Source organism: Vanacampus margaritifer, chromosome 3 (assembly GCF_051991255.1).
Source record: "Vanacampus margaritifer isolate UIUO_Vmar chromosome 3, RoL_Vmar_1.0, whole genome shotgun sequence".
NCBI classification, from domain to species: Eukaryota; Metazoa; Chordata; class Actinopteri; order Syngnathiformes; family Syngnathidae; genus Vanacampus; species Vanacampus margaritifer.
Window position 1 is genome coordinate 12,840,800 of NC_135434.1, and position 26,778 is coordinate 12,867,577.

Below are 26,778 nucleotides of genomic sequence, written 5' to 3' on the forward strand. Positions count from 1 at the left end.
ACTGACAGCTCACTCACTGGCTTAGCAATGCTGACATCATCGGCTGTCCGCCGGTTCGGATTGACCCCGGATCATTTTTTCTATGTAACTTTTAACATTTTTACATCTTCAGGAAAGAGTGTTAGATTGGTTTGGCGGGTGCATCTGGAGGCAGATGGGCATGAAAGTCGTCTTTTAAGGGGAAACTTCTCCAGATGGGTGAACGATTGGGCTTGAACCATACACCAAATTTAAGATTGGATTTGTATCTCGATTTCTATCATATGATACACACATTTAAAAATAATAATATTGTACTCATTTATTAATCTTATATACAACATACATATACAGTATCTATTACTGCTAAACAGTTTTATAGTGAGTCCTTTGCACACGTTTTATGTCTTTATTTTGTTTTATACAGATTCACATTGTTTTTATTGATGCAGCTTTCCTGCAAATGAGCCAGAAATAACAATGATGTGTTATGCTAGCTAGTTTGTTAAATTGGTAACTTACTAATACAATAAATACATTTGCCAGAAGAGACTGTGCTGTGTTTTCTTCTGTGGCGTCTTTGAAATTGCATTAACATGTTTGCTGCGCTGCATGTGATGTGGGGAAGTTTTTTTTAAGCGCTCGGGGCAAACAGTCCGGGTTACTTACACCACTGTTATGAATGAGCTTGGAAGGTCGGCAATTTCAGGGTCGTAGTAGTGTTTCTTCACCGAATCCCGTTTGCTCTCTTCAAATAGTTGAAACATTAGTATTAGCTACGTAGCATAGCATTGTTAGCTGTAGCCACAGTTTTGCTCACCCGGTTTAGATGACCATCCCTGGAATGAATCCTGCATGATAGGCTGTTGGAGGCTTAATGAAGAAATGTATTTTCAATGCTACAATCAGGCATGTGGTCTCAGTATTTTTTTTTTAATCAACTTAAAATACTACTACTATATTACTATATTAATTTTGGTAGGACTGTGAGCTCCAGTGGCTCTAACTGAATCTGGATCTGAGATTTGGAAGGGGCGATGTGTGGTTCTTCCATTTACAAAGACGGCACAGGTTCATGTCCTAGAGTAATGCGTTTTTTTGGTTTTGTATTGTTCCAGGCTTAGTGGGTGGAGTTTCATAATAGCCAAGCCAGTAGATCAAGAAGGATTCTCCTTTGAAAGAGATTAACCATGAAATTATGATTATGGTCTTTACTGTTATGTGACCCGCATTAATCTGAAATAAGTCAATATCACACATCCTCAATGGGGTTGTTTAATGGACTGTGGCTAGTGGACTCTCTCCATCACGCAACAGTCCTGCTTTTCAATGTATGAGCCTTTGCAAATGGCCAGCTAACTGTCGCTTTTACGCAATGAAATCAGGAGCATTGTTCTCAAAACCCAGCAAGAGAAAAAGAGAGAAAGAGTTTCTACCCTCAAGCTATAACAAACCAGCCCATGCCGAACTGTGGTCACTCACTGGTACCATGTTCTCAAATGAATTCCAATACAGGCTGAACGGAGACGAAAACAGCATTTCCCGTTGCTGCCTGAATACAACCGTGTTGGTCAAATTTACATCGTTTCCCCAAGAGCAATTATAAACTGTTTTTTTTCGACAAAGTACTGCAGGACAAAAACGAAAGCACAAACTAACACCTGGAATGGGGAGATTTGTGGGAAATATCCAAACAAGAATGTGTGAAAATAATAAACAGACAATTATGAGCTGGAAAAAGATGAGTGGCAAAATAAAACATAATGCCATCAAAGCATAATTGATATTTTACACCAAAATCAGCATCATACAAAGGATAAATGAACCATTTTGACTCTACCTTTGTTGTCTATCATCTGTGTTGTGTTCATTATCTTCTGTGGTTGACAGGCCTTCATTTAATACAAAATAACAGCGATCATCTGGCACCTGTCATTGCCTACAGTCTTTGCTTGTCTCCAAAACAAAAACAGATTGCGAAAATACACCTTTTCAATTATCAACACTATGTTCATAACTTAAGGTTGGGCCCCAGTTGATTTCATGTATAATTTCAGGCTTGTTACAATTCACCACTTGCTTGAAAAAAAAAAAAAAAGTGAAGTTGTTAATTTTATGAATGATAATATTTTATTACCAATTTCAGAATGGAGAATAAATACTACTAAATAGATTTGTTTATACCAAAAAATTGTTGTTTTCACGCAGAGGCAAAAGCTGTGATAAACAGAACTGACAAAGAACTGAGTAATTGTGTTGATTTGTCGAGCACAGTAGCAGGTCACCGTGTACTCGTCAAGAGCGGCAAGATTAGGCAGCGGCATGCAACCAATTATTGAAAAGGGGCTCATGCTCATCTTAAGTAAAGAATTTTTGTGTTTTTGGATGAAAGCTGAAAAAACAAGGCTGGAGCACAGCTACACATCAATGGACGTCAAGACGTTCAGCACTGCCGGTGCATACTTGATTCAGCTTTTGATCAAGGCTTATTCCTGGTGCCTAATTCCGCACTCCCTGGTGACAATCCTCGTTGTATGTATGAAAACATGCTGACCTCTGTGTTACATCTTCACAATGTGTTCCGAATGTTGAAAACGATTATGAAGAGGGATGATTCTAGCTGACCCAGACACATTAGACAGAGCTGAGAACAATGATGATCAAATATTAATCAGCAATACTGCAGCTGGTGACGCTGATCGTTGAGTGCAAGAAACTACAACTAACACGCATTGAAAGAGGAAATACAGACCGCCTGAAGCTTTTAGGGTGGATTTACATCACACAGCTGCTTGCAGGGGTACCCAGTTTCAATTTAATTCCTGTACGTAATTGTTTTTGAGACTCCAATTGGGAACGCTCAGGTTTGTAATTGAAATGAATAGAAATAATCAGTTCCATCCCCAGAATAAAGTTACGGCTACCTTGTTTTTATCTCCCTGTAGTTAACAAGTAATTCAGTGCAATGGAGAAATAAGTTAAGAAACGACTTTGCAACATCTTAGCCTTTTCAAACATAGCGTTGCTAACACTATCACCAACAACTTCTTTTTCCTTGATCTGCACCAAAAATAAATATTTCTAAATGTTTGAGACTACGTAAAAAAGTCACTACATTTATTGCCTTTTTGTTATTTAAAAAAATAGCACAGGTAGTAAATTTTGCCAAAGTAAGGAGATCACTAACACAAAAAAACATTTTCATGTTCAGCTATTCATTCTTTTTTAACAGTAATACGATTATGGTTCCTAATAACACAATCATTTTCAGTTGTTTCATTGTAGCCATATGAAGGGCTAATCTTGAGAACAAACAAAGTTGTTTACTTTGTTTTGAATTTTTTGGGGGAAAACCAAATTAACCCTGGAGAACCCAAGAACCCTTTTCTTCTTTGGAAAATTATGAATTATACATTAAATGACTGCTATAAGTTCACTGAACACCAAAATATATGTATTTTCAATTTTAACCCTTGTTTTTTGAACTAGCTCAGAGTTGCTAATTTATCAATATATATATATATATATAACATACTCCTAGGCATTCTGCAACATGATATGAAATAGATTAACAAAAAAAACCCACAATTTTACCATCTGATGGTTTGCTGAGAAGATGGTTTTGTTTGGATTGATTTCCAGCTCAACAAAACAGCATGTTGCCAGCCATCTTGTCACCACCACTCTGGCTCATGTAAGTGCAATATTCATCCACTAGATGGCCCCATGCAGGGGTCAGAAGTGGCACTCTGGACTTTTGAAGTTAAATTAGTAAAAAAACAAAACAAAACGTCTTTGTTATTTGAGTAGCAGAATTAATAGAGGCCAAATTTGACCCCATGGGTACTCCAGGGTTTTAATGGTGGTTTGCATGTACATTTAAAGTGACATTTCTAAAATGGCTGTCCGAACACTGACATACAGTAACATGACGTAACCCGCATTTGTACAGTAGCTGTCCAAATTGAACACAAAGAGCTCATCATTGGCCAGTGACAAACACGGAACTAATCAATAATACATAAGTAATAAAAAATATCAAACATTACGTACCGTTTAGTTGGCCTGGGCTGACGTTTTACTGATTTAATTGAAAGTAACTTACACAGTATTACACTAGTAGTACCACTAGCAAATTATTTCGAATCTATCGGCTATTCGATTTTAATCTATATTTGTAAGAGGTCATTTCTTATCTGAACATATTCAACTCCATGTTTCCCCCTACTCACAAACATATATCCCATTTGTGTTATTTGAGAGCAAAAGCAAAAAAAAAGATTGTAACTGTTCACCTTGCAGTGTAAGCCTTTTAATATGTATCTAGTATGTAAAATAGAATGGCTACTTAAACCATGTCCAGTCCTACTGTTGAAATCAAAGCACAGGACAACACGCATGGAAAAACTGATTGCATTCAACTTGAACGGTTCCGCTGCATAAGAAGGCATAAAAACCTGAGACCACTACAGGATTAAGAACACAAAGGAAACCAGGACACAGAAAACAAGAATATCCTACCGTGATCCCGCAGCGCTAGTCATGGATTCGCCACGCTCTCGTTTCTACACGGAAGTCTTACAAGCGGGGGGAAAGGTCTTCGGTCTCTTAAGCAAACTTAGCAAAGCTCAGTAATTCCGATAAGTGTTGGGAGGATTCCATGCGTTAGCTAAGTTTTCAATTAGGCCTCATTAAGGCAGAGTGTGTGTGGGTGAAAGCGGAGCAGATCATCAAAGCTGGAACAGGATAAACAACACGTTCAAGTCAAATGTTCATTAACCGTCATTAACACGTTGAGAGGGTGAGAGGAAGACCTCGCCATCATTAATTTGGGAATAATAAAGATTTAATGAAGGCAATAAGTGTGTGGGCTGCGTTTGAGTGAAAGATTGCCAGTGACGGAGACATAAACATTACCTTATGGATGTTTTACATACAAGGTGTGCACGGCCTGTTTACAAGCACTCTGCCGGGACTCAAAATGCGAGATTTACTCGGACAAAAGCAGTTTTATGTGCACTTCAACGGTGCATTTTATTTTATCTATATTGTAGCTACTTTACAGAATAAACTCAGATGCTTATTGGGTTTTCCTTCAAGGTCGGCAATAACAAAACTTTCACAAGTCAGTTCATCGATAGATTTTTAAACTGTAATGTATTTCTGACAAATTTATTGCCCTGGGCGCTGCTTGCCAGAATACTAAAAGCATTGAAAAAACAGTTTGTAAGAGCCATACACGGCTAACTTTGTTTTCAGTGGTCCCTGCGGCACTTTAATACAATCTGAGGAGAACTTTGAGTGGGAGAAATTGTTTCAACACAAGCGGCACTAGTTTAACCTCAATTTATTGTTTGGCTAAGATATGAAAAGAAAATAAGTAAGCTGTCAAGTGAACAATGACAAAGGCAAGCTTGGCTGGCTTAAAATGTAAATTCAGTGAAACCTCCCTTAGGTCATTAAATTCACAAAGCCATTTAAATTTTCAGCAGTCACGAGGATGAATGAGCATAACAAAGATGCTATTTGCAGGTTTTTGTTTTTATTTTTCTGCAGGAACCAGTGCAGGCGGGTCGGATTCCGGATCCAAAGTAAAACAAGAATAATGACAAATATCAATGTCAATAATGTGTGAAAAAAATGACAGCAGAGTTCTGCTGGCATAAGCATTGATCATACTGTATGTGATTTAAAGACTACATGTTAAATATTGATAGTTGTTGACAGCAAAGCAGCAAAGTACTTTTTTTTATAAAGCCTCAGTGTGTAATAAGTGTCCACTAGATGTCGCTTTAGCATAGAATGCAGCTGAAGCACAGACAGTTAGAAGCAGGCACACTACGATGGCTCAGAGAGACCACACCCCGCAAGCCTACCACTAATTCTTATTTTCTGTGAGCAAACGAGCATCTCGGCGAGCGACGGCGAAAGACCAAGCTAGTCGGATTCAGCCAGAGCAGCTAACAAGAGCGGCTAGTGGGAGTTAGTCAGAGCCATAGGCTGGGGTGGCTAACAAGAGTGGCTAGCGGGAGAAGCTAGTTCAAAGAAAAGCGAGTAAACTTTCCGAGAATCACGGGACTCAGCAACGACCACCTGCAGGCCCCAGCTGTGGAAGGTAAACGGCGATCGACCCATTGGGTCCGACACTAGATACAAGCACCACCAGGGCTAACTACGTTTGTGAAGTTGTCCTTTGGGCACTCGTAGCAGGAAGATGGCGGTGAAATATGTCAGCCTCTTGTAAGGTGAGACTACAGCCATGTAATATAACTGGCGATTACAAGACCTACAATTACTGTATATAAAAAATGTACTTTTTTTTGCATATTATTGAAATCAATAACGGTGTTTCAAATTGAATGGATTATTAGTTTGCCACTAGATGGTGCTAAAGATTGCACACTGTGGCTTTAAGAAAATTGTCCATGAGTAACAATGCTGGATCTCGAAACATACGAGAATACTTACGATCCAGACAGCTGACTACAAACTAACCAATGTAACTAACTAGCATTGTTGCTGGTTATCTGTTTGTGTATTTGCCATCACTTTTGTGGTTTGTGTCATACTTTGGGATCTATTTGTGTAGACATTGTAGCTGCAGCTTGGCGCAAATTCCAGTGTATACGAACTTCTTTACCAGCTAAGAACGCACGAAGCGCCTCTCGCTGTTCAACATTCAACAAGGAAACGGAATTCTGCAAGAACAGAATTAGCGTCCATTCGTCTATGTTAGGTTTGTTTGTTTCCTACGGTGTCGGCACTTCCTGGTTCGTCACAGCTGCATATCCCGCCCCCCAAACACAATGTCGCTCTGTGATTGGTCCGATCGGTGGAAATCAACGGGCTCGGTCGAAGATGTATTCTCCAGATTTTTTAAACTCACAAATACCACGAGAATTAATCTTGCAGAGCAAGGTTAGCATGACTCGCCATCACAGGCACCGTCGCGATGATTTTTTAATATTCAAGTTTCATATTTCACATTAAATTTTAATTTCATCCCACTTAAAGACCATAAGGTGTGATTTGTGGTGATTTTGGCGACATTTATGACACATCGAGTGGCGTGTCATCTTTCATAGACGTCGTCTTATGTAATTGACATCAAGAAGTCATCAAAACATTACATTACTGTATTTACAATAGCCTACATGCATGGCATTGATTTTTTTTTATTTACACTACTCATCCCGACTCTCTGTCAGTCATGTCAGTGATGGCGGAGCAGATCCAGTGACAGCACCTGTCAATGCTTGATTCCGCCTCGCTTGCACCGAGTCAGTGGACATGCCTTAACCATTTGAAAAGTAAAAATAGATTTATTGAGAAAGAGATCCCAGAATTGAAAATTATCTCTGGATTACAAAGCACGGTAACAGGACCGACGACGCACTTCTACGACAAGGTATGATGGCGTGTTTTGACGTGCGCGTCATTCATCCGTGCATTCATTATGGTGGACTTTTTTTGGTTGCTATGTCCATTCATCCATTCATTATCAGAATCGCTTATCCTCACAACATTTATATAAACCATAGATAGAGATAGAGTGTGATAGAGAAAAAGAGAGAGACTCCCCCCTACAATCATTTCCTCTCAGGACTTCAAAACAGCTTGTGTGTAGCTGTCAGTTGAAATTAGCAGACTATCCCTTTACACTGGACTTTTCTGACTGGCAAATCTGCAGGCTGTCTCTATCCATCAGAAAAACACACACACACACACACACGACTCTGCAATTGTTCTGCTGCTGCAGCAACCACACACAGATGGAGGCGCTTCACCTGACCTCTACCAATGGCTTCTTACTCACAACAAAGTGGTTGAAAATGAAGACGTTATAGGAGGCTGTCTATTTCTTAAGACAATGGCCTCCCCCACTCTCTCCAAAGTGTCAGAGACAATCAGTCCTTACTCATCTCGAAAAATACGTCTAGGGAGCTGCAGGTAGTCGCTGAGAGAAAGGAAGTTAAATAGTGTGACAAACATACACAAGGATAAAAAAAAAAAAACACAGTATACTGTTCTTTTGTAGTTATGGCAGAAGATTACTTTCTTTGTTACCGATTGCTGTTTCCTCTTGACGTTAGGAAAAGATTTGATTCATCTTTTTGGCATTAAGATGTCTTTGACAAAACAAATACTGAGGCGGAATAGAGAATAGGATACAGAAAAAACAACTGTCTCTAGTAAATTCAACTCTGTGAATAATGGACAACACGATTTCTTTTTCTGAGGACAAATCCTGTGTAGCTTAACTGTTAAATGTAAATATCGGCAAATAGATGAACTTCACTCAATGATAGAAACCAACCTAAGCACAGAATAAGCAAGAGGATTGCCAAACTGACGTGAATTGACATGAATCACTCACACTAAGAACACCAATGGACAGAATCATTAAATGGCTGGAAAGAAACATGTTGGACAAAAATATATTTCTTTTTTCTCTGTTGTTGTTACCCTTACTTTGCACTGTCATTGTACGTGCATTAAATATAAATAAAGAGACGAGACGAGAGATGACTGACACAAACCCTAGAAGTGCAGCTTTGTCTCTACTACAAATGTGTGCTGTCAGAGTCTGAATGCTACAGGCAGATGTTGGCCTTTTAAAAAAATATGTCCCATTTCGTCTGTGTTTGTGTGTTTAAAATCCCATATGCACATTTGCACTCTGCATCACCCCTTCCAATATTCCCTCTAAGTTTTGTACTAAAGCCAGCATCAAAGTACATTTCATAACATAAATATTTGTTTACTCGATGGCAACATCTCAGCCTGCACCGGATACGTGAAGGCCAATCAGTGGTGTAAACAAAGCGTAGTTTGATTGCTATACGGTGATGAAAAAAAATTGGCTATATGGCCTTCTAATTAGCATCTTGTTGATATTGATAATTAGCAACATATTAATGCTGCTTGGAAACATAGGTAAAGGAAAAGTCTCTCTCAAAACATGCCAAGTGTTTTTTTAGCTAATCACACTGAAAAAACAAACACACTTTTTAACGTATTGAGAAATCGAATAGAACGTGACAGCCCAGTGATGATAAGAGGCTCCTATATTTCCTCAGTTCTTGTAATGATCCCTCTGCACAATCATTAAAAGCGAAAGCTGCACTATAAAGACACAAGCACTCCATGCGCAGGCCACCAAGAAACCCTTGAATTTATACGACTGCAGCTGCAATGCGGGGCTGTGAGGCATCTGAGGACCTACAAGGTAACAGCCGCGGCAAGGCTCGTGAATGGATCAGTAAAATAAATTATGTCGTTTGCGAGGCTATTGTAATTTGTAATTCACTGTATGCGTCATCAGATTTGGTTGAGTAAATGTGTAAAATAATCATTGGTAGATGAATCTTTAGGAGTTTGTATGCGCTTTGATGATTCACAATCGATCAAGCGATTGTTCAGGACTTCCTCAATCATTTACAATTTGATTGAGCTGATGTTCCCTTCGGCAAGGTTAGCAGTGTCTTTTTTTTTTTTAAATATAGAATCCAGCAAAGCAGGATCAGGCCCTTGGCACCCCACAAGCATGTGATACAAGTATACTGCTGATGCAGCCAGATTCCAGTCATTAAGGAGTGCCTATGAATGTCTTCAGGACGGGACCTTCATCACACAGATGAGAAGTTTGGAGTTGAGTTGTTAGAGTTTCACATTTTAAAGGGGAAGTCAACCTTATACATTACTTGACAATAATATTTTGTGACCTCACTAGTCTAAACATGACATTCTGATTATTATTACATTGGTGGAATATGAGCTATGCAGCAAAATCCAAACATTTGTGTCCATCTCAGGAGGCGGCCATTTTGCTACTTGCTGTCAAGTGAAGATGACATCACAGTTACTCAGGGCTCAGGCAACGACCGATCACAGCTCACCTGTTTTCTGAAGCTGAGCTGTGATTGGTTGTTACCTGAGCCCTGAGCAACTGTGATGTAATTTTCACTCGACAGCAAGTGGCAAAATGGCCGCCTTCTGATGTTGATAAAAACTTCTGGTCTGATTTCGCTGTTTGGCCCATATTCCACTAATACAATATTAACCAAAATACTGCATTTAGACATATTATTGTCAAGATATTTTTGGGGGTTGACTTCCCCTTTAAGATAAGTTACCGAGGGTAACCAAATTTCCAAAATTAAAAACAGGGACACTCCAATTTTGCTGAAAGTCAAATATACAGTACAATAAATTCTCACCAGGATCTTTTATTCTAAATGCTATCTTGGTTGACAGTTTAAAAGCGCTAAACAATACAATGCACTCACCATTATCCAACCTTTTTTGCCCGGTCCCGGGCTTCCTATTGGAAGCTGGCTTTGCCGTTTATGTCATGTTGGTTCCACTTTGTAATATTAAAAGAATGCCGTCAGATACATTGGGTCAGCAACCGCAGCATGAGGGTAATAGGACTACATTTCCCATGATTCTTACACGCAGAAGCAGGAAGTAGTTATAGTTCTTGTATGACGAAAACACATCTGCCAGTGATTAGATGCAGATTACTGAGAATGCTAACGCAAATTTGAGTGTTTAAGTAAATAGGTTAAATTCCTGTTTAATTGGTGCTGAATGGACTTGGAAAAAAAAAAAAAACGCCAGGACGGGCCCTGTGTGAAAGGGTGAAAAAAACTCTGGGGCTGGTGAAATCTTCTAGGACTCTGTGCCGATATTTCTTAAAAGACCGTCAGATGATTACTGAATCTCAGTGAAGAAAGGGTTGATGCTAATGCTACGCAACGTAGCTTCACACAGGCTGAGTGGGTGCAAACTGCCTCCTGGAAGATATACAGAACTCACAATTTAATCTGCTATTAGTTGCCAGCTGGCGTAAAAAAAAGACGATTTTCAAGCATCCCTGAAGGCAGAATTCCATCAGAGTGGACATTTTCTATTTTGTTCAACTGAATTTAAAGTGCTGATTGAAAACCTGTACGACCTTTAGACAAGGAGAGAATAAATATGAGACTTCATCACAGAAAAGTTATTCATTTTTTACACGAGCTAGCCTCGGAAGCCGGGCGGCCGCAGTTGTGAAGTCCAATTACACCAATTTGCATGTCGATTGTGTCTCGAAAGAACAAGCAGAGACGCCACCGAGTGTTGGCTTGAGGGAGTGGCTCTTACCTCTGGGAGAAAATGTCTCTGTAAGGGCTGCCGTGCTGCATAGCGATGCCGTAGCCGCGGTCCGGCGAGTTGCTGCCCACCGTGTAGAAGGAGCAATCCTCATCATTGTTGGCCACGTACTCCAGCACCGCCGCGTCCCACACAAAGCCGAAGCGGCCATACTTCACCTGAAACAAAACGTTAATGGCGCTTTAGTCGAGAGATGGGACATCTTTTGTGAGCAAATGATTGAAACATTTCTGTAGATCAGATGGATCGGGGGGCTGCGCACACATTCCAGATGGCCGCCAAGGAATAATTCATCACAGACAATATTTCATAAGCGCGCCGCAGCAAGGTTATTCTTCTCTTCTGAGATAGCAAATTTAAATGGAAAAACAACTCCACCGCTTATCGTTCCCTCTCGACTCGAAATGTAGGAGTGTTATTGGCTTACTGGCTCGTTTTATCCCCCCTTTGCGGGCTGTGTGTGAAGCGGCACCTCCACGGCTGAATCTTTCGGCCAACAAAATACGCCTCAAATGTCGTACAAATTAATGCGTGACATCCAGTTGCACTTTCTATGGCATCTTTTTTTTCGATTGTTGTCGGATGCTAAGGGCAAGCCTGTTCTTGTGTTATAATTCATGATCAGCATCTGCTCCATAATAGCCGAGATGGTTGCTCGCACAGCCTCGCGGTAACATTAAAAACACCTAATGTTTATGCCGAGAAATAAAAAGTAAAGAAACAAACAACTCAGCGGTGACACTTGGATACCGTTCCTCCAAACACCTTTATTTTCACTCGGAGTGTCATAAAGTTTAATGCTATTTTATGAAATTTTCAAAGCCTCTCTGTCTTTGCTGAGTGCATGTGTTTCACCTCAGTTGGCCTACGCGTGCCAACTGATATCTGCGAAGCGACTAGCACCTCTGATTGGATAATTTCACAGTCTGTAGTCATGTGAAGTAGGCATGTGTGTGTTTAGAGGTTTGAGTGTGTGTGCGCAATAATTCACTGAAGGGCTTCAGAATGTACTTTATTCAACTCTTCATCACCTTTATGACTAACTCCAAAGTGCTTTTTACTTTTAAGAATAATTTCATGGCTTTTCAGTATTGTTTTACAATTAGAATAAAAGGATTGGGCGCTTTATACTTCCCACAGAGAAAGTTTCAAAAGCTTTGTATGCCCTGACTGTAGGTACAGAAATGAATGCAAACAGCAGCAACAATAGTTAGCAGGGTTGTATGTAGCAAAAACTACACCGGTGGTTCCCACTTTGGTGATAATAACAAAAAAAAAAAAGCCATTAATTTCATGCAATTTGAAAGAAAAATGCTATAATGTTATATAGGTCTTTCTTAGGTCCGTGATTTTTTTTTTTGGGGGGGGGGGGGGATTGTATTTAATTCATCGGTATCGGTGACTACTCAACACTTAAGGACTCATACTGGCATCAATCTGAAAAAAAAGTGGTATGAACGATCCCTACTGTAATTATTCATTCATGGTATTTATTGTGTTGATTGTCTTCATGCAATGCCACTCTTTGTTGTCACAGTATATCAAGGCAGCAAGCGCTACACTCGTGGGAATGATGCAATGCAAAACAAACCTTACTAAGGCATTGCTCAGAATCCACTCGGTGGGGGTGCCAGGCACCCCCTAGAAATTCCGCTACATAGAATAAATAATCATTAATGTATTTTGATGAAGAGTTGTATAAAAACTAGTGCTGTCAAATGATGAAAAAAAAAATCCAGATTTAATCGCACAATTTTCTGTAATTAATCACGCTTAATCGCAATTTTCTACTTCTGCTTCTACTTTTTTCTTCAAAGCTAGTAACAGATATTTACTTGAGAAAAATATTGGCAATAATGTAAAATCATCAAATATAAAGTATATTTATCATCAAAGACCGTTCTAATAGCTTTCTTTGATCCTTGAATAGCTCTGTAAAATACGATTGTTAAACAAAACAAGCAAAATGGACTCAGCTATACAGACCTTTTTTTTTCTCATAGAAACAATTCTCAGAACTTTTCACTTACAGGCTTAGCTCACGAGCACTACACTTGGTTTGCGAGGCTCTATTGAGGTAACTTGAACAGGGAATTTTGCTCTGAGATGGTACACCAAAGGCGTACAACTAATATGCTATTTGAATTTGGCTTTGCAAAATGTACAAATTGCTTTCAAATTCACCGATTTGATGCTCAAGCAAGTAAATCAGAAAGTAAAACTAATTGTAGTTCATGTTTGTTCATCTTCCCGCCAGCGACTCCTCCAAGTTTCACTGCACACTGAGTTAACTGGGTTAATTTGACGCTTTAATACATTTAAATTAATCTCCAGAGTTAACGTTTTAATTTTGACAGCCCTAATAAAAAGTAAAATGTTAAACCGCACTTTTCACAATTTCGCTATACACTACCTGTTTTATACACATAATAATGCAAATAAAAATATTTGGTTTATAGTGCTCTGTTCCAGAACCCTTTGTTTGTATGCAGACTCTAATCTTTCTACCTTCCTAGCTGATTTATTTTTCTTTTCTTTTTTATAGATCACACTTTTCACAAACAGACTTGAGAATAAAATAGTCTTTTCACCGGATCCATGAAATAGCAGCAAGGTTGTAACGCTCATTGTGATGCTTCCGAGATGAACTCATTATTTTTACATCGATAAACTCAGGAGTTATACAAATTTAATTTCCATCTATACTTCTCTTGCTAATGTGTCTGCAGGTACTTTTTTTTATGACCTGAACAACAACAGATGGGAGAAGCTCACGTCCTTGAATCTTAAATACATAGCAGCGGCGGTGTTGACGACAGCAGGAAGAACATGTTGTCTGTTTCTGTCGAGTTTCTGCTGAAGAAGATAAAGATAACAACATTTGGAAAATGCTGCCCAAGTCTTCCGCAGCTCCAACAAAATACTGAAAGTGACCAGACGGCAGGCCGTTTTCCAATCAAGTTATTATGCAGGTTAAGCTGTTGACACGCATGTTCGATAGCCTGCTGCTGAGTTTACATCACGCCACGAAGCGCTTCAAATAAAATTTGCTAAACAACTGTGGTCTCTGGCAGACTGAATAAACGACGTACCTATAATTATGCCGCCACCTGCTACATGCCGCAGCTTCGACTGAGGCCACTTAAGAAGGGATTAACTATCACTTTAGCATGATGGCACGTTAGTGTTGATGACTGAACTACTTAAGTTATAATCAGGACCTATTTTGAGTTCCTAAATCGGAACTCTAGCATGAAACTAAAGCAGGTTACACATGTACTGACTAAATTTAAGCATAATTCCTTCATTGGGATCAAAATCAGCGAGTACCCGATTGTCGGATGTCTTTAAAAAATTATCCTGTGTGATTATCCCATGGTGTGTTAAGAGTGATCTTTCCTTTCTGATCTGCTCTGACAACAGTTGAGGCAGACAATCATAAATATCAAACTTGTTCAGGATTTATGATTGGCAGTGTTATTTTCTTGCTAGTGTTATTTTGCCGTGGAAGTCGCTGATTGACCGGCATCTCTCCTGTTAGGGTTATTTGGCCATGAACCGCTAAGCTAAGTGCTCATGTTGCAAACCACGCAGCCACCTAAACGTGCACATTTGCGCTATTCATATACGTTTGTAAATGTTTAAAAGTAATCACGTAAAATGGCTGCTGATTTATAACAGGCCAAAAATTCCTCATTATTCGCGGCAAAATAACGTTAGCAGGAGAATTGCCTGTCACAACAAAATAACCACTGCCTTTATGATTATCTTATGCATAAAGTCAGCGCCAAGTTATGCTAATTAGTAAGGTGCCATTGTTGCTGCACAAAATTAGAGGAGCAACTACGTATTTCTGTTAATTACGTTAACACTTTGTAATAACGGTTGTCATTTAATCATTCATAAATACTTCAATGTAGTTAGCAGTTAAGCTAACAGTTAGCCTAGCGGCTTACATTTCTTCTTCTAACAGAAGCCCCGTGGCAACATACTGCCTCTCACAGGTCAGCCTTTGGTGTGCGGGAGGAGATGATGATGATTAAAAATTGGTATGCGTGTGTGTACTCCGCTTGAGCTAAAACCAGGAAGTTACTATGAGAAGTCCAATGACCTTGAGCATGTAGCTGTTTAAAACATGTTGAAATGTAATAAGAGACAGAAGTGGACTCAGAGGTTGTGGTAATCCCACCTCAATCAAACAAAAACACCTTAAAAATAACTTTTATGAAGACTAACGTGCAATGCGCTCTCATTAAGTGTTCTGGGTGCAAACATTTTACATTTTTAAACCATGCCTGGAGTATACAGCAACGTTTTTAATCAAATGGATGCCCAAATTTGTATTTGTGTAAGGCCATACTGTTTGCACTTAGTAGCATCTTGGGAGCTTTTAGCACTTTTATTGTGTGGGCATAAGAAGCGCGTTGACTTTTGCCTCAAGTGAACTCTGTGCTAAAAGTGTTGACTCTGAGGTCTTCACTGTAGCATGTCTAGAGTTGCGCCGGGGTAAACTTTCTCAAAACTCCCTTAAAGTGCAACAACATGGCTCCCAACAGCCCGACAACACATCTACACATGAATCCTAATCGTTGCATCAGACCTCGTTTTAGCCCTTCGCAAATGACAACCTGCGTACATCCATAATCACAAAATTGAAGGCACCTCGGTGTCTCGCTTGGATTTCCATCACTCGCGTCACTCTTTTAATTTTGATCCTCTCCACTTGAGGAGAAGAGTAAATTAACACAATCCTGTTTCTCTCTCGCTGTTTACATACTAGGTGTCTTGTTTGTCGCTTGAAAATGTTTTTTTTTTTTTGGAGTTACGGCGGTGTGGCTCATTTAATGAAGCAATAACATCCCAGGATCATGAGCCTGTGTTATTGTTGCTGCAACTCTTGATTGTTGTTGCATTGTATCATGCCAGTGAAATACAGGGGGTCCTCAGTTTACAACGGTACTGGCATATTTATATGGTTTTCAAAATTAAATAGTTTGCAAGAACAGGTCGTACCGCAGCACAAAATGACATACTCACTTACCGTCATACTGCTTTTCATTTAATTGTTTTATATTTATAGCATAGAAGCGTTTTTCAAACAAATATTTTTTTGTAATTATGGTTTTACAACTACATTAGCATAGTTAGTGACTGTGGTGAATTTCATACTTCTGCCGCCGTAACTCAGATCTTCGTCATAAACTAAAGACCTTGAGTATTTGGTATGCGTTAAAGGGGAAGTCAATTATAAAAATATGTTCTATGCATACTAACTGATCTTAACACAGCATTCTGATTAATATTGCATTTGCGGAATAGGAATTAAGCAGCAAAATCCACCCACGTTTATCCATCTCAGGGGGCGGCCATTTTGATGACATCTGGTAACGACCAATCATGGCTCACCTGCTTTCTGGGTTTGGTCATGTGACGTTAATAAGCTGAGCCTTTAGGCACTGTGATGTCATTTTCTGTTAACAAGTGGCAAAATGGCAGCCTTCTGAGATGGTTAAAAAGGGCTGTATTTTGCTGCTTAATTGTCTCCCACAATATTAATCAGAATAATGTACTGAGTTTAGACTAGTGAGGCTGCATATTGTAAATATTTTGATTTGACTCTTTAAAATAAAGTCTTACCCTAAATGAACGTCTGGTACATTACACCGTTGAATAAATTAATTCCTGAGGATTTTTTTTATTATCATAGAATAGAAAGCATTAGTTGTCACTGAATAGTGCAAGTTTACAAAACTGGAGTGCGACTCCAAATTTAAACACTACATCAAGACAAGACTAAAATATGCAGTAGATATTTTGTATATTATTTTTGTTGTGGGCTGCATAATATAACTGCTTCAAAAGGAGATTGTATGCCGCAGTGTAATATTGTATTTGTTAGCTTTTTCCATTTCCTCCCCAGGATTGCTACTATAAATATACAGTACTACACTTTCTTCTAGCCAAGCTGTGACTAAAAATCATGATAAACCAGCCATCAATGTATAATATATATATATATATATATATATATATGAATATGTACCCCGCTATTGAAAAAGTATAAAAAAAATAGACTTTTCAAGTATTTTAGTGAGTATCTCGAAAGTCTACTGTAGCTTCGTGTCTGTTCGACTGTCATCTTGCATCACTCCTCTATGACTTTGATTCATATGATTCAGAGAAATAAGAGCAAAGTAGGCATGAGACTCGCCGAGTTAAAGAAAAGAGCAACTGCCCGGAGACACACTCGCATCTTGATATCTTCACATCTTAGGCCACACAAGCGTAAAATGAAAAAGATGACTGCAGCCTCGCACCCAAATAATTGCAACTTGTGCTGATTTCTTTTCAAACAAAACACAATCTTCCAACTCTCGCAGCGGCTGTTTCTGATCCAAAAGCACACAGTGCAAGATCAAACATCTTTTTTTTTTTTTTACCTCCGAGCATCTTCCTAAACTCGTCTCGGCACTGGATCGCTCTCCATTGCATCCTGCTGACTCTGCTGCTGCTTTTGTTTAATTCTTATTTAACAAATCAAGGGAGTACAGATTCCTCCCCCGGTTGAATATTCCACCAGGCTTCCAGAAACATGTGCAGACATTTGAATAAAAATGAGATTAGGGGCAAGTAAAATCAATCAAGGACGCAGCAGAGAGACAGTATGTCCCTTCGCGAGTCTCAGACCTTCCATGTCTGGAGATCAATTTTGTGTTGTGCCTTTGCTGTCAATCATTCCCCCCCCCAGTACTGGCTCTGTCTTGTTTATCTGTGTCATTTCCGATCCGGACCCCTATACTGTATGAGTGATAATAAGATCCTCTGACACTCAGCTGTGTATCCAACCATAGTCATTTCTTCATATTGTGCACTTGTAGTGGAAAGCAGGTGGCACTCAATTTCAAATATTAAAATGCACAAATAGTATAAAATTCTCCCATCCTCATCCTAGTTGTTCTTATCAATTGCAGTAATATTACACTTCAGTCCTGAAGGTGGCGGTAGAGGGTGTTGGAGAGGGGTTTACAACACATAAGAACTGAAAGAGAAAACGGCACGTCATTGGTTTTTTTCCCACAATAAGTTGCTGTTTCTTTACAGGGTATCATTTGCACATATGCCTCACAGTTCCCAGTTTCTAGATATGAAAAGATACAAATTAAGTATTTACAGGTAAAAAGCAACAGTACTCTTCATAACACTGGTGAATAATAGATGATCCCTTTATCAGAAGCAAAAATGGTTTCTTCCACCTTCTGCTCTGTGTCAATGTCTGAATTGTGAAACTATCACATTAATCATATCCAAGTTACTAGTTAAAAAAAAATAAAAAATTTAAAGACACATTACCACAGATGGGCCTTGTTTGGGTTATGAATATCAAGATGGGATTTGGCTGCTCTTTAGTGCAGAGACGGCTCTATTCTAATAAGATACAGAGCCGGAACACACAAATATTTTGAAAGCAATTATAAAATATTTGTCTTATCACATTTTTTAATCACGTTTCCAAAGTAACTGTATATTACCTAATTGCTTGATTTACCGAATTAGGTGTGTTTAATAAACTTAAGTCTAAAAAAGTGGCTCGTGCATCCCTCATTTTTTCTGTATGTTGCCCTCGGAGGAAAAGTTTGGACATCCCTGCTCAATAGTCAAACAATACTTCACACATAAAAAAACACACACTTTTAAAACCAATTTCGAACGACTAAGTCAACATACTGCCACTTGCAACGTTTGTATTATTAATATTTTAAATGAAAATCTTAAAATACCATTATGTATTTTTTTTTAAAAAAATCTTATCTTGCATTTCTGGTCAAATTTTTCCTCTGCCACCAAAAATTAAAATAAATATGTAAACACAGTTGCTTGTTGATAGCTGAAGTCTCATGAGATTTTGCTGATTTTGATGTAATATCCTGTCAACTGTCTTTTTTTTTTGGCACAGGTAACAATTATGAAAGAATGAAAAATTGTTTTTGATTAAAAAACAACAACAACAACAATCCTATCCAAGGGATAAGCAAACAGGTACTGGTAGCGCAATGAAGGCTAATGGCAGCCTCGCACGCAGGTGGCATCAATTCTCTGGAGAAGTTCTGTCCGACGGCTCTCTCGAGTTGGCTCCATCCCCCCTGAGATTGCAATCTGACAACTTCCTCATTGCCTTTCAGTCTTTTTTTTTGTTGCCGTTGTTGTTTAATTACCCTCGGCTGTCAAAATTCCTCTTTGTCTCTTCGAGAAGCGCGGGAAGGTAAGAAAATATAAATAAATAGACAAATACATTGCCTATTGTCACACCATATGCAAATGTTTGTTCAGACCCCCGTTAAGCCGATGAGGGATATGATAGTGGAAGTGAGGAGTAATTGGAGACAGATGTGGGAGACAGATCATCCGCCATGGATCAGTGAGCCAAAACCAAGATGCCACCCTTAATAGGATGCGGCAAGTTTCTATTTTCTTTTCATCTTCCTTTTGTTGCATTGTACTTCTTTATTTGTGTTGGCTTGCCTCCGCTAAGGACACATTGCTGCATTTTATTTTGCATTGGAAATCTTAATTGATTCTTTCGCACACGTACAAGAGTGCACGTTTAAGGGTCAGGTTTCTTCAACGTCTGCCTTGTTTGTATCCTGTTGCCTGGCAACAAGGGACCTCAAAATTCATCAAGAAACCAACCAGCCAGCTAACTAACCAATTGGGATGTTGACTTTTTCAAAATGCTTTTGTTACACACACCTAATTCAGCACTAGTGGAGCACATTACAAGTAAAAATGTACAAATAGTACTATGGAAAATGTACTTTTTAATGGCTTGTATACAAATTGGCCTGTCCACCCATCAAGTGTGAAAACAACCAATTAAATCTGTTATCTTCTTTTTCTGTGTGTGAACCCTGAACCTCTTAACTAGGAGGCATATGTGGTAAACACTAGGTCACCGTACCGCCTACGCATTTTGAGTTGCATCTTATCTAATTTAGGCCCTCAGTATGGTGCAGATCTACAGCATCAATAACAAATATATTATTTATATTAATTTATTTTTATATATAATATTTTACTCTCTTCCAAGTTTACTCTGTTTAGACTGGGATCGAATATAGTCTTTAAAAAAAAGAAAAAGTACTCTACAAAATTTACGATGTCTTGAGACAATTATGTGTAAAGTATACACAAAGACAGTGGAGCGCACAGTGAAGACATTCGATATTCTTTTTAGTGTGATTTAATGTAACTGAAGAGCGACCCAAGGTGATGAGACGGTTCTGTCCATCCATTCAACCATCAATCCCACTTTCAAACGCGCAAACCCATTTTTCCCTCACTGGCGCTGCTCGCTAGCCCCGCCCACTCAGTCATTCATTCACGCTGGATACGCACAAAGAGCCAAAAGTGAACAGTGCCTGTCACCTCGCCGCTCCCAACATGCAGGGTCGGCGAGCGACTTCAAGGTCGTTGCAGATTACAAAGCCGCTCGACCTCTCCGAGCGAATGACAGCGGACTGAAAGAAATAAGAGGAAAAAAAGTGTCTTGAAGTTTTTGCTGAGTGTCAGAAAGATGAGCAGTGAATTAAAATGTCGACTTTGTGTCTCTCTCTCCAGTGTCAGTCAAGCAAATCTCTGCAGCCAACACATTTATGATCATTTCTTTCCTAATGGAATAAGTCGGTCCGTAATGGTTGACAAACTCTGGAACATCACATTTCGTATTACAGCTGAATCTTGGGCAACGCTGTCCTAACGTTAGCCTTAAGCTAGCTAGATAAGGATAATGCGGGGAACGCACGTAATTGTTTCTTTTCAGCAAGTGTGTTAACCCAGTTTGCAAAGAATTTCATGCCATGTTATGTTCTATGAAACTGTAATAAATGCCCAAAGATGATTTCAGTGTCTATGAAGCTTGTTTGTTACTTAGCCCTAACTAACACGTGCACATGATCTTTAATTTTTTACATTAACTAGGCTGATGGGTAATTTTAAAGTAAGTTAAAACTCACGAATGAGGACAAATAATTTAAGATTTGGCCAAAACAATATTAAGGTCTAACCAGCTGTTTTTCACTATTTTTGTTCATTGTTCACCAGGCTGGACTGCAGGGCAGATGCCCGGTGGGCCGACGTCTTATGGGGGCCAATACGGTGCTATTTAATTAGTATTTTCCTCTATTTTACCACAAGAGAGGAATAAATGCCAAGGCTGATATTTTGGTGCCAATCCAGCCCTGTTGTGGACATTTTTTTTCTTTTTTACCACAGATGGATGCTGGACACTTAAGGAGATTACCAATGCTTTGCTGAAGTGATGCCAATTTACCTCTAGCAAGGTACCGAACCCCTAACTCCTGGGGAGGGGTTGCTTATTTTAGCGCAGCACCCACAATCTCTCCTTTGGAATACATTCTGTAATGTTGTTTTCGTTGGCCCTTGTGTAGTCAATAAGAGAGTGGAAAACAATTCATTCCGCCTTCAGGGACTCATAAAGTTTTTTTTCTTCTTCTGCTTCCTCGACTTTGAATCCATAATATCCACCCATGCGGGCTTTTTAAAGCCCTCCAGAAATAAAAGAGAGGGCTGTTAGCTGTAGCTTAAGGTTTCGCGGGTGGAATAAAACATTGATGTGGGTGCAATGTTCCGCACACATCGTTTCTAGAACACGCCAATGAGTCATGACCTCTATGAGACCTCACACAATGGGCCCACACACACGCACACACACACTGTATTTGGACCTGCCAAGTGGCAAGGGAGCGTTTAATTTGCAAAGTCCACTCGTCCTCGTCACATGGTCGGTGACTAGTCTCAATGGCGCACCTGCCGCACAACAGCGCATGCACTCTGCAGTGTGTTAACATTCAGAGCTGGTCCGAGCTGGACTCCGAAGGCCTGTTCATGGATCCTCGTAACACGATTAATTCTGGGTTACGGTTGTTTTTATCATTCTATTCCATCTGACTGCGGCAGTGAAACCTCATTCATTGGGAGGGTGAAATTCCAGACCCAATAGAATAGAAACTATATACAGTATATATCACACACTTTGAACTAGTTACTGAGTTCTTTTTACTTAAATTTGGGGACAATAAAAGGGACAATTTGTTCGGTAAACTCTTAAAATATTAACTTAAAATAAAAATAAATAACAAAAACTTTAAATATTTTGTTGAATTGACCACCTTAAAATTGTATTGGTTGCTTTGAATTATTATTATTATTTTTTGTTGCAGTGCATATGTGAAGGCATTAGCATACAAAAACACATTAACATTGAATTGAAGGAAAAAATCTCCGTCTGGTGGAATACACTTCGGTCATCTATGCTTTACTTGTTAATTCATTTATTTCAGTTTTTCTGTGGTAATACATCAACATTCTTTGTGAACCCCATTCTCTTCGGCGTCTTAATTCCTTTTGTGTGCTTATAAAAAGACACTACGCTTTAAAAATATATTTTTTCTCCCAATATAATCTCATATCAGTTTCTTGACTTGAGATTTGAAAGTGTGTCTTTGACGGATTGCTCGTCTCCTGTTGCTGGTGATAGCATCAGGCTCCTATACAGAAGAAAGCAAAAAATAATAAATCACAAAATATCGGAAATTCACACGCAGTCGGGGTTACTAAAGTGCATTTGAGAGCTGAAGACGGAGTTCTTTCTCTTCACCTATGTCACATTGTTTCTTATACTTTTATTAACGGTTGTAAGAGGAACGGCCGAGGTGGATCATGCAAGGTTTTGGCTGGGCCGTGATGATGGCATGCCTCCGTGCGTCGAGGGGTAATGAAAATGCAAATCAACTTGGACTGCACTGACTTGTTGTGGCCAAATGGGCCAATAAGAAGCTCGGCGAGGTGATTTGGAAGCGCTTTGATGGTGCTTGCGATCCAGCTGGGATGTGTGCCTGTGTATGAAAGGTCACGACTCCTCTCTGTGAAATGTGTCTTCCAATTTAGGAGTGAACTTTAAGGATTTGTGTTTCTCAGGGGGAAGTCGGAATGGCACCCGGTAGAGCGCGGACAATGCTGCCAAACATTCATTTAGAAATAGCAATTCATTGTACACCCTCATAGATTGCCACTGCTCTAAAGGACATACTTTTGCCATTAATATTATTCTACAACAATCCTCTGCATATTCATAATTCACTAGTAACACGTTGCCCGAGCTAATGGCTGAAAAGCCTATTCCAGTTTTTTCCATACATGAGCCTGACTATGAACAATAAGAAAGCATGCGTCTGAAAATTTGTTGGAGATGTGAAAGAAGCTAAAACAGCCACTTCCCAAAAGCCTCCTCTTTTGTAGTCTAGTAATTTTACCAATAGACGCTGTTGCTATTCTACTTCTCCCGTTTGTGTGAGATTAGTGAGGCTGACTGCTCACCCATGTACATATTTGAATAGGAAAGCAGCAATTTTTTTAGAACGGTGAGGCTTCGCCTCTCCTGCCTACTCTGACCACACATCCCTGGAAACTGAGAGGGCATGGGAATTTGATCCCCCAAAACAGGTTTATAATTGTTTATATTAATAGTTTAAACCATAAATATACCACAAACCATAATTCCGAAACAGTTCAATATCTTTTCAAACTTACAACATTCCCTTTAAAAATGAATGGTTTGCAGAGGTTTTGTTTTAGATGCGGTGAAGACAACTTGAGCATGATGTCTTCATTGACTAGGACTATGCCTCGGGTCATGACCTTCACTGTAAAAAAAAAAAAAAGGAGTAATATTTACTTGAAAAAAAAATTCTAAGTAACCTTTGCAAAATTTACTAGCGCTTTTCTAATAAATATTACTCCCCATTTTTTTTTACGATGTAGCTGCTATCTTTGGACAAAAATGCAACTTTCTGAGAGGATATTCGTTCGGCAGTCATCATATTTTTTATTCTTGTATAAAGACATAAACCAGGAAAATTTCAAGTAATGAATGCATGTAATGTACTTGTATTGAAAACCAGATAAAAACAACGTAGTTTTGAGTCTCTGCGCTTGCACTGTAAGCGTTATTGTGTACATGCAGCTTATTTTCAAAGTTATGGATACATGTGACACGTACAGCTTGAAGCCTTTTTCTTGTTGGCGTTGATGAGTTTGCTTTAAAGATACGACTCACTTATTTCAACGAAATGTTTGACATTTCTTACAAGATTACCATTTTTCATGGAGTGGAAACAATCAAACTGGCTGAGCTCCTACAACGTGTGGCATATTATCAATTACTACTTTCCTAGTAGATGTTAGATTGTGAAAAGAAGTGTACTATGTCTCCTTTAAGACTGTAAAAAGTTACTTTAAACGTTGTCTGTAGAGTTAAAAAAAAAGTCTGTTTGTGGTCTGCTTTGAAGGCTTCTTTAAGGTATGAGTGATGCGTCACCACCTATCAAATAAAGTGGCAAACTTACTTTTTGCAAAGTGTTGTGACAGTCATATTTTCCCATTGCCACATTTTGAAAAAAATGTCTGGCTGCCTGATGACATCATCGTAAGCTATTTACAGACGGAGGGACTGAAAATAATTTGATAGACTGGCTTTCCAGCTCAACTCACTTTGACGGCTTGTCTAATATTTCTCAATTGGTGGGAAATTAAGTTCAAAGCTTTATTTTGATGTCTTTGCTGAAGGGTTTATGAGGAATCTCGCTGCCATCACAAACTTTGGTTGGTTTTGTAATTATACTTGCTGTCTGTGTGTGCCATTTTTAGTTTAACTCATTCACCATTTGGATCTTTTGACTGACTTTGAGGTAAGTTAATTATTTGAAGGGGTAAGAATGCATCACAATACCTACATACCTACATAATAAGTATATGGCGATGTCAACTAATTTTATGACAATAGAGAGCAAATATTACACAACAAAGTACAGTTCACAAGAAAACAGTAATTTAAATAAAATGTCAGAGTTTTAAAAATAATTTTAATTCATGAGGCAAAATATTATACCGTTATTATGGAAGTTGCAATTTTTGGTCATAATTGTTTCCATAATATTCTAGGAATAAAAGTACATTTTTACAATATTTGTTTCTCTTAATATTACAATATTATCCTTCTGAAATTATGAGGAAAAAATTTCAGAATATTAATAAAAAAAACTCAGAATGAAATTATACTACAACTAGATTTTTGTTTTTATATTAAGAGAATAATGATGGAATATTAAGTACCCCCGCGCCAGCAATTATTAAATACCTATCCCATTAAATTAATTTGCTATGAAAATATCCCAAATTACAATATTGTTAGCCAAAAGTCATATATATATATATATATATATGCACAAAATCAATTTTGCAGGAATTCACTGCATTTTGTCCTAGTCCCAAGCAAATTGCAGGGGTTAACTGTACCCACAGACTACAATCCCATATAACGTAAATTAAATAATTTATGGATTATTTGATCTGGAGAAAAGCTATGTGAGTGGAAGTGCATACACGTGTACGCGCCAATTTAACGCAACTAACAACACCAACCACTAACAACCCAGGCTAAACTATACGTCCTTGTAATGCTCAGGATGAAATCAGGCAATGCCTATGAGATCCTTGCCTAGTGGTTTCCAGACAGATGTGGATGGAGTCACATTAGCATTAATTTTTCCTCTCAGTGTTCCTTCACTATGACTTTCCTTTTTATGTCTTTGTCAAACTTTTTTTTTTGTATATGTGTCAGACTACACACTCCCTTCGGCCCGGCTTCCCGACGCCTTCCTCCGCTCGGTGTGATGTATGGTTATGTGTTTTTTTATTTTTTTTACAAAAAGTCCATTAGTAGCTGGCACCGGGCCGTTACCTCCTCCGCGGACACAGATAAAGACGCCTGGCGTGGCTGCCCTGTGAGCCACGAGGAAATGAGAGGACAGAGAGCGAGAGGCGAAGAGAAAGATGGATGCACTGCAGGAACACCTTGACCGCCGCTCGGAGCCCGGCATTGAGAGAAGAGAGGAGTGGTAAATGGGAAGATGATGAAAACAAAAGAGAGATGACAGCACAAAGGAGGAGAGAAGGCTTCGAGAAAGTGAAGACAAACGAGGGCACAAGACAGACTATGTGTAGGATATTGTCCCAATAGAAATTCCCTCCTCCATTCTTCTTTTTCATACTTTTTATCTCGGGAATTAAGATAGCTATCTAACGCTTCGCTTTCGGTCAGGCTTGCGGATTTCTTATCTTACAGTGGAGGCCATCGGGTCTCAAATTAATCCTGTTGTCAAACATTGCCAATGCGGCTCATTGTGTCGTCTATTGGACTAATTGCATTGCTGACTCCCGCCTTGTTTCCCCCCCAAGACAAACCAAGTGTGTAATCTCCTACGCTTTGCCAAATAGAGGGGAATAATCTTATGATAACGCAATTTACACATTTTCAACCAATGACAGTCGTGAACAAGAGAAAGCCCAAGAAATCAACTGTGATAGTGAGAGGTATTGCCTTGTTTGGCTTCCCTAAATGGAAGGAAATTTGGAAAAAGTTGCCATTGCCAAATACTGGGTAGTTTTTCTTTCTTTCTTTTTTTCTTATTTTTTTAAAGCATATTTTTATTTAATTTACACTCAAAACACATAAAGATACTAAGTAAATAAAGTATTTAAATATTACATTCAGAAATTTGTAGGGCC

The 26,778-nt window shown here is 38.9% G+C and overlaps 1 protein-coding gene across 1 annotated transcript in view; it reads right to left on the reverse strand.

Annotated features, from left to right (window-relative positions):
- grid2 (glutamate receptor, ionotropic, delta 2) overlaps positions 1–26,778 on the reverse strand; it is a 437,970-nt gene that overhangs the window by 28,873 nt on the left and 382,319 nt on the right. The window contains exon 18 of the mRNA XM_077561716.1: positions 11,128–11,294. Within this exon, the coding sequence (XP_077417842.1) occupies positions 11,128–11,294 (167 nt within the window). The remainder of the gene's footprint in view (positions 1–11,127; positions 11,295–26,778) is intronic.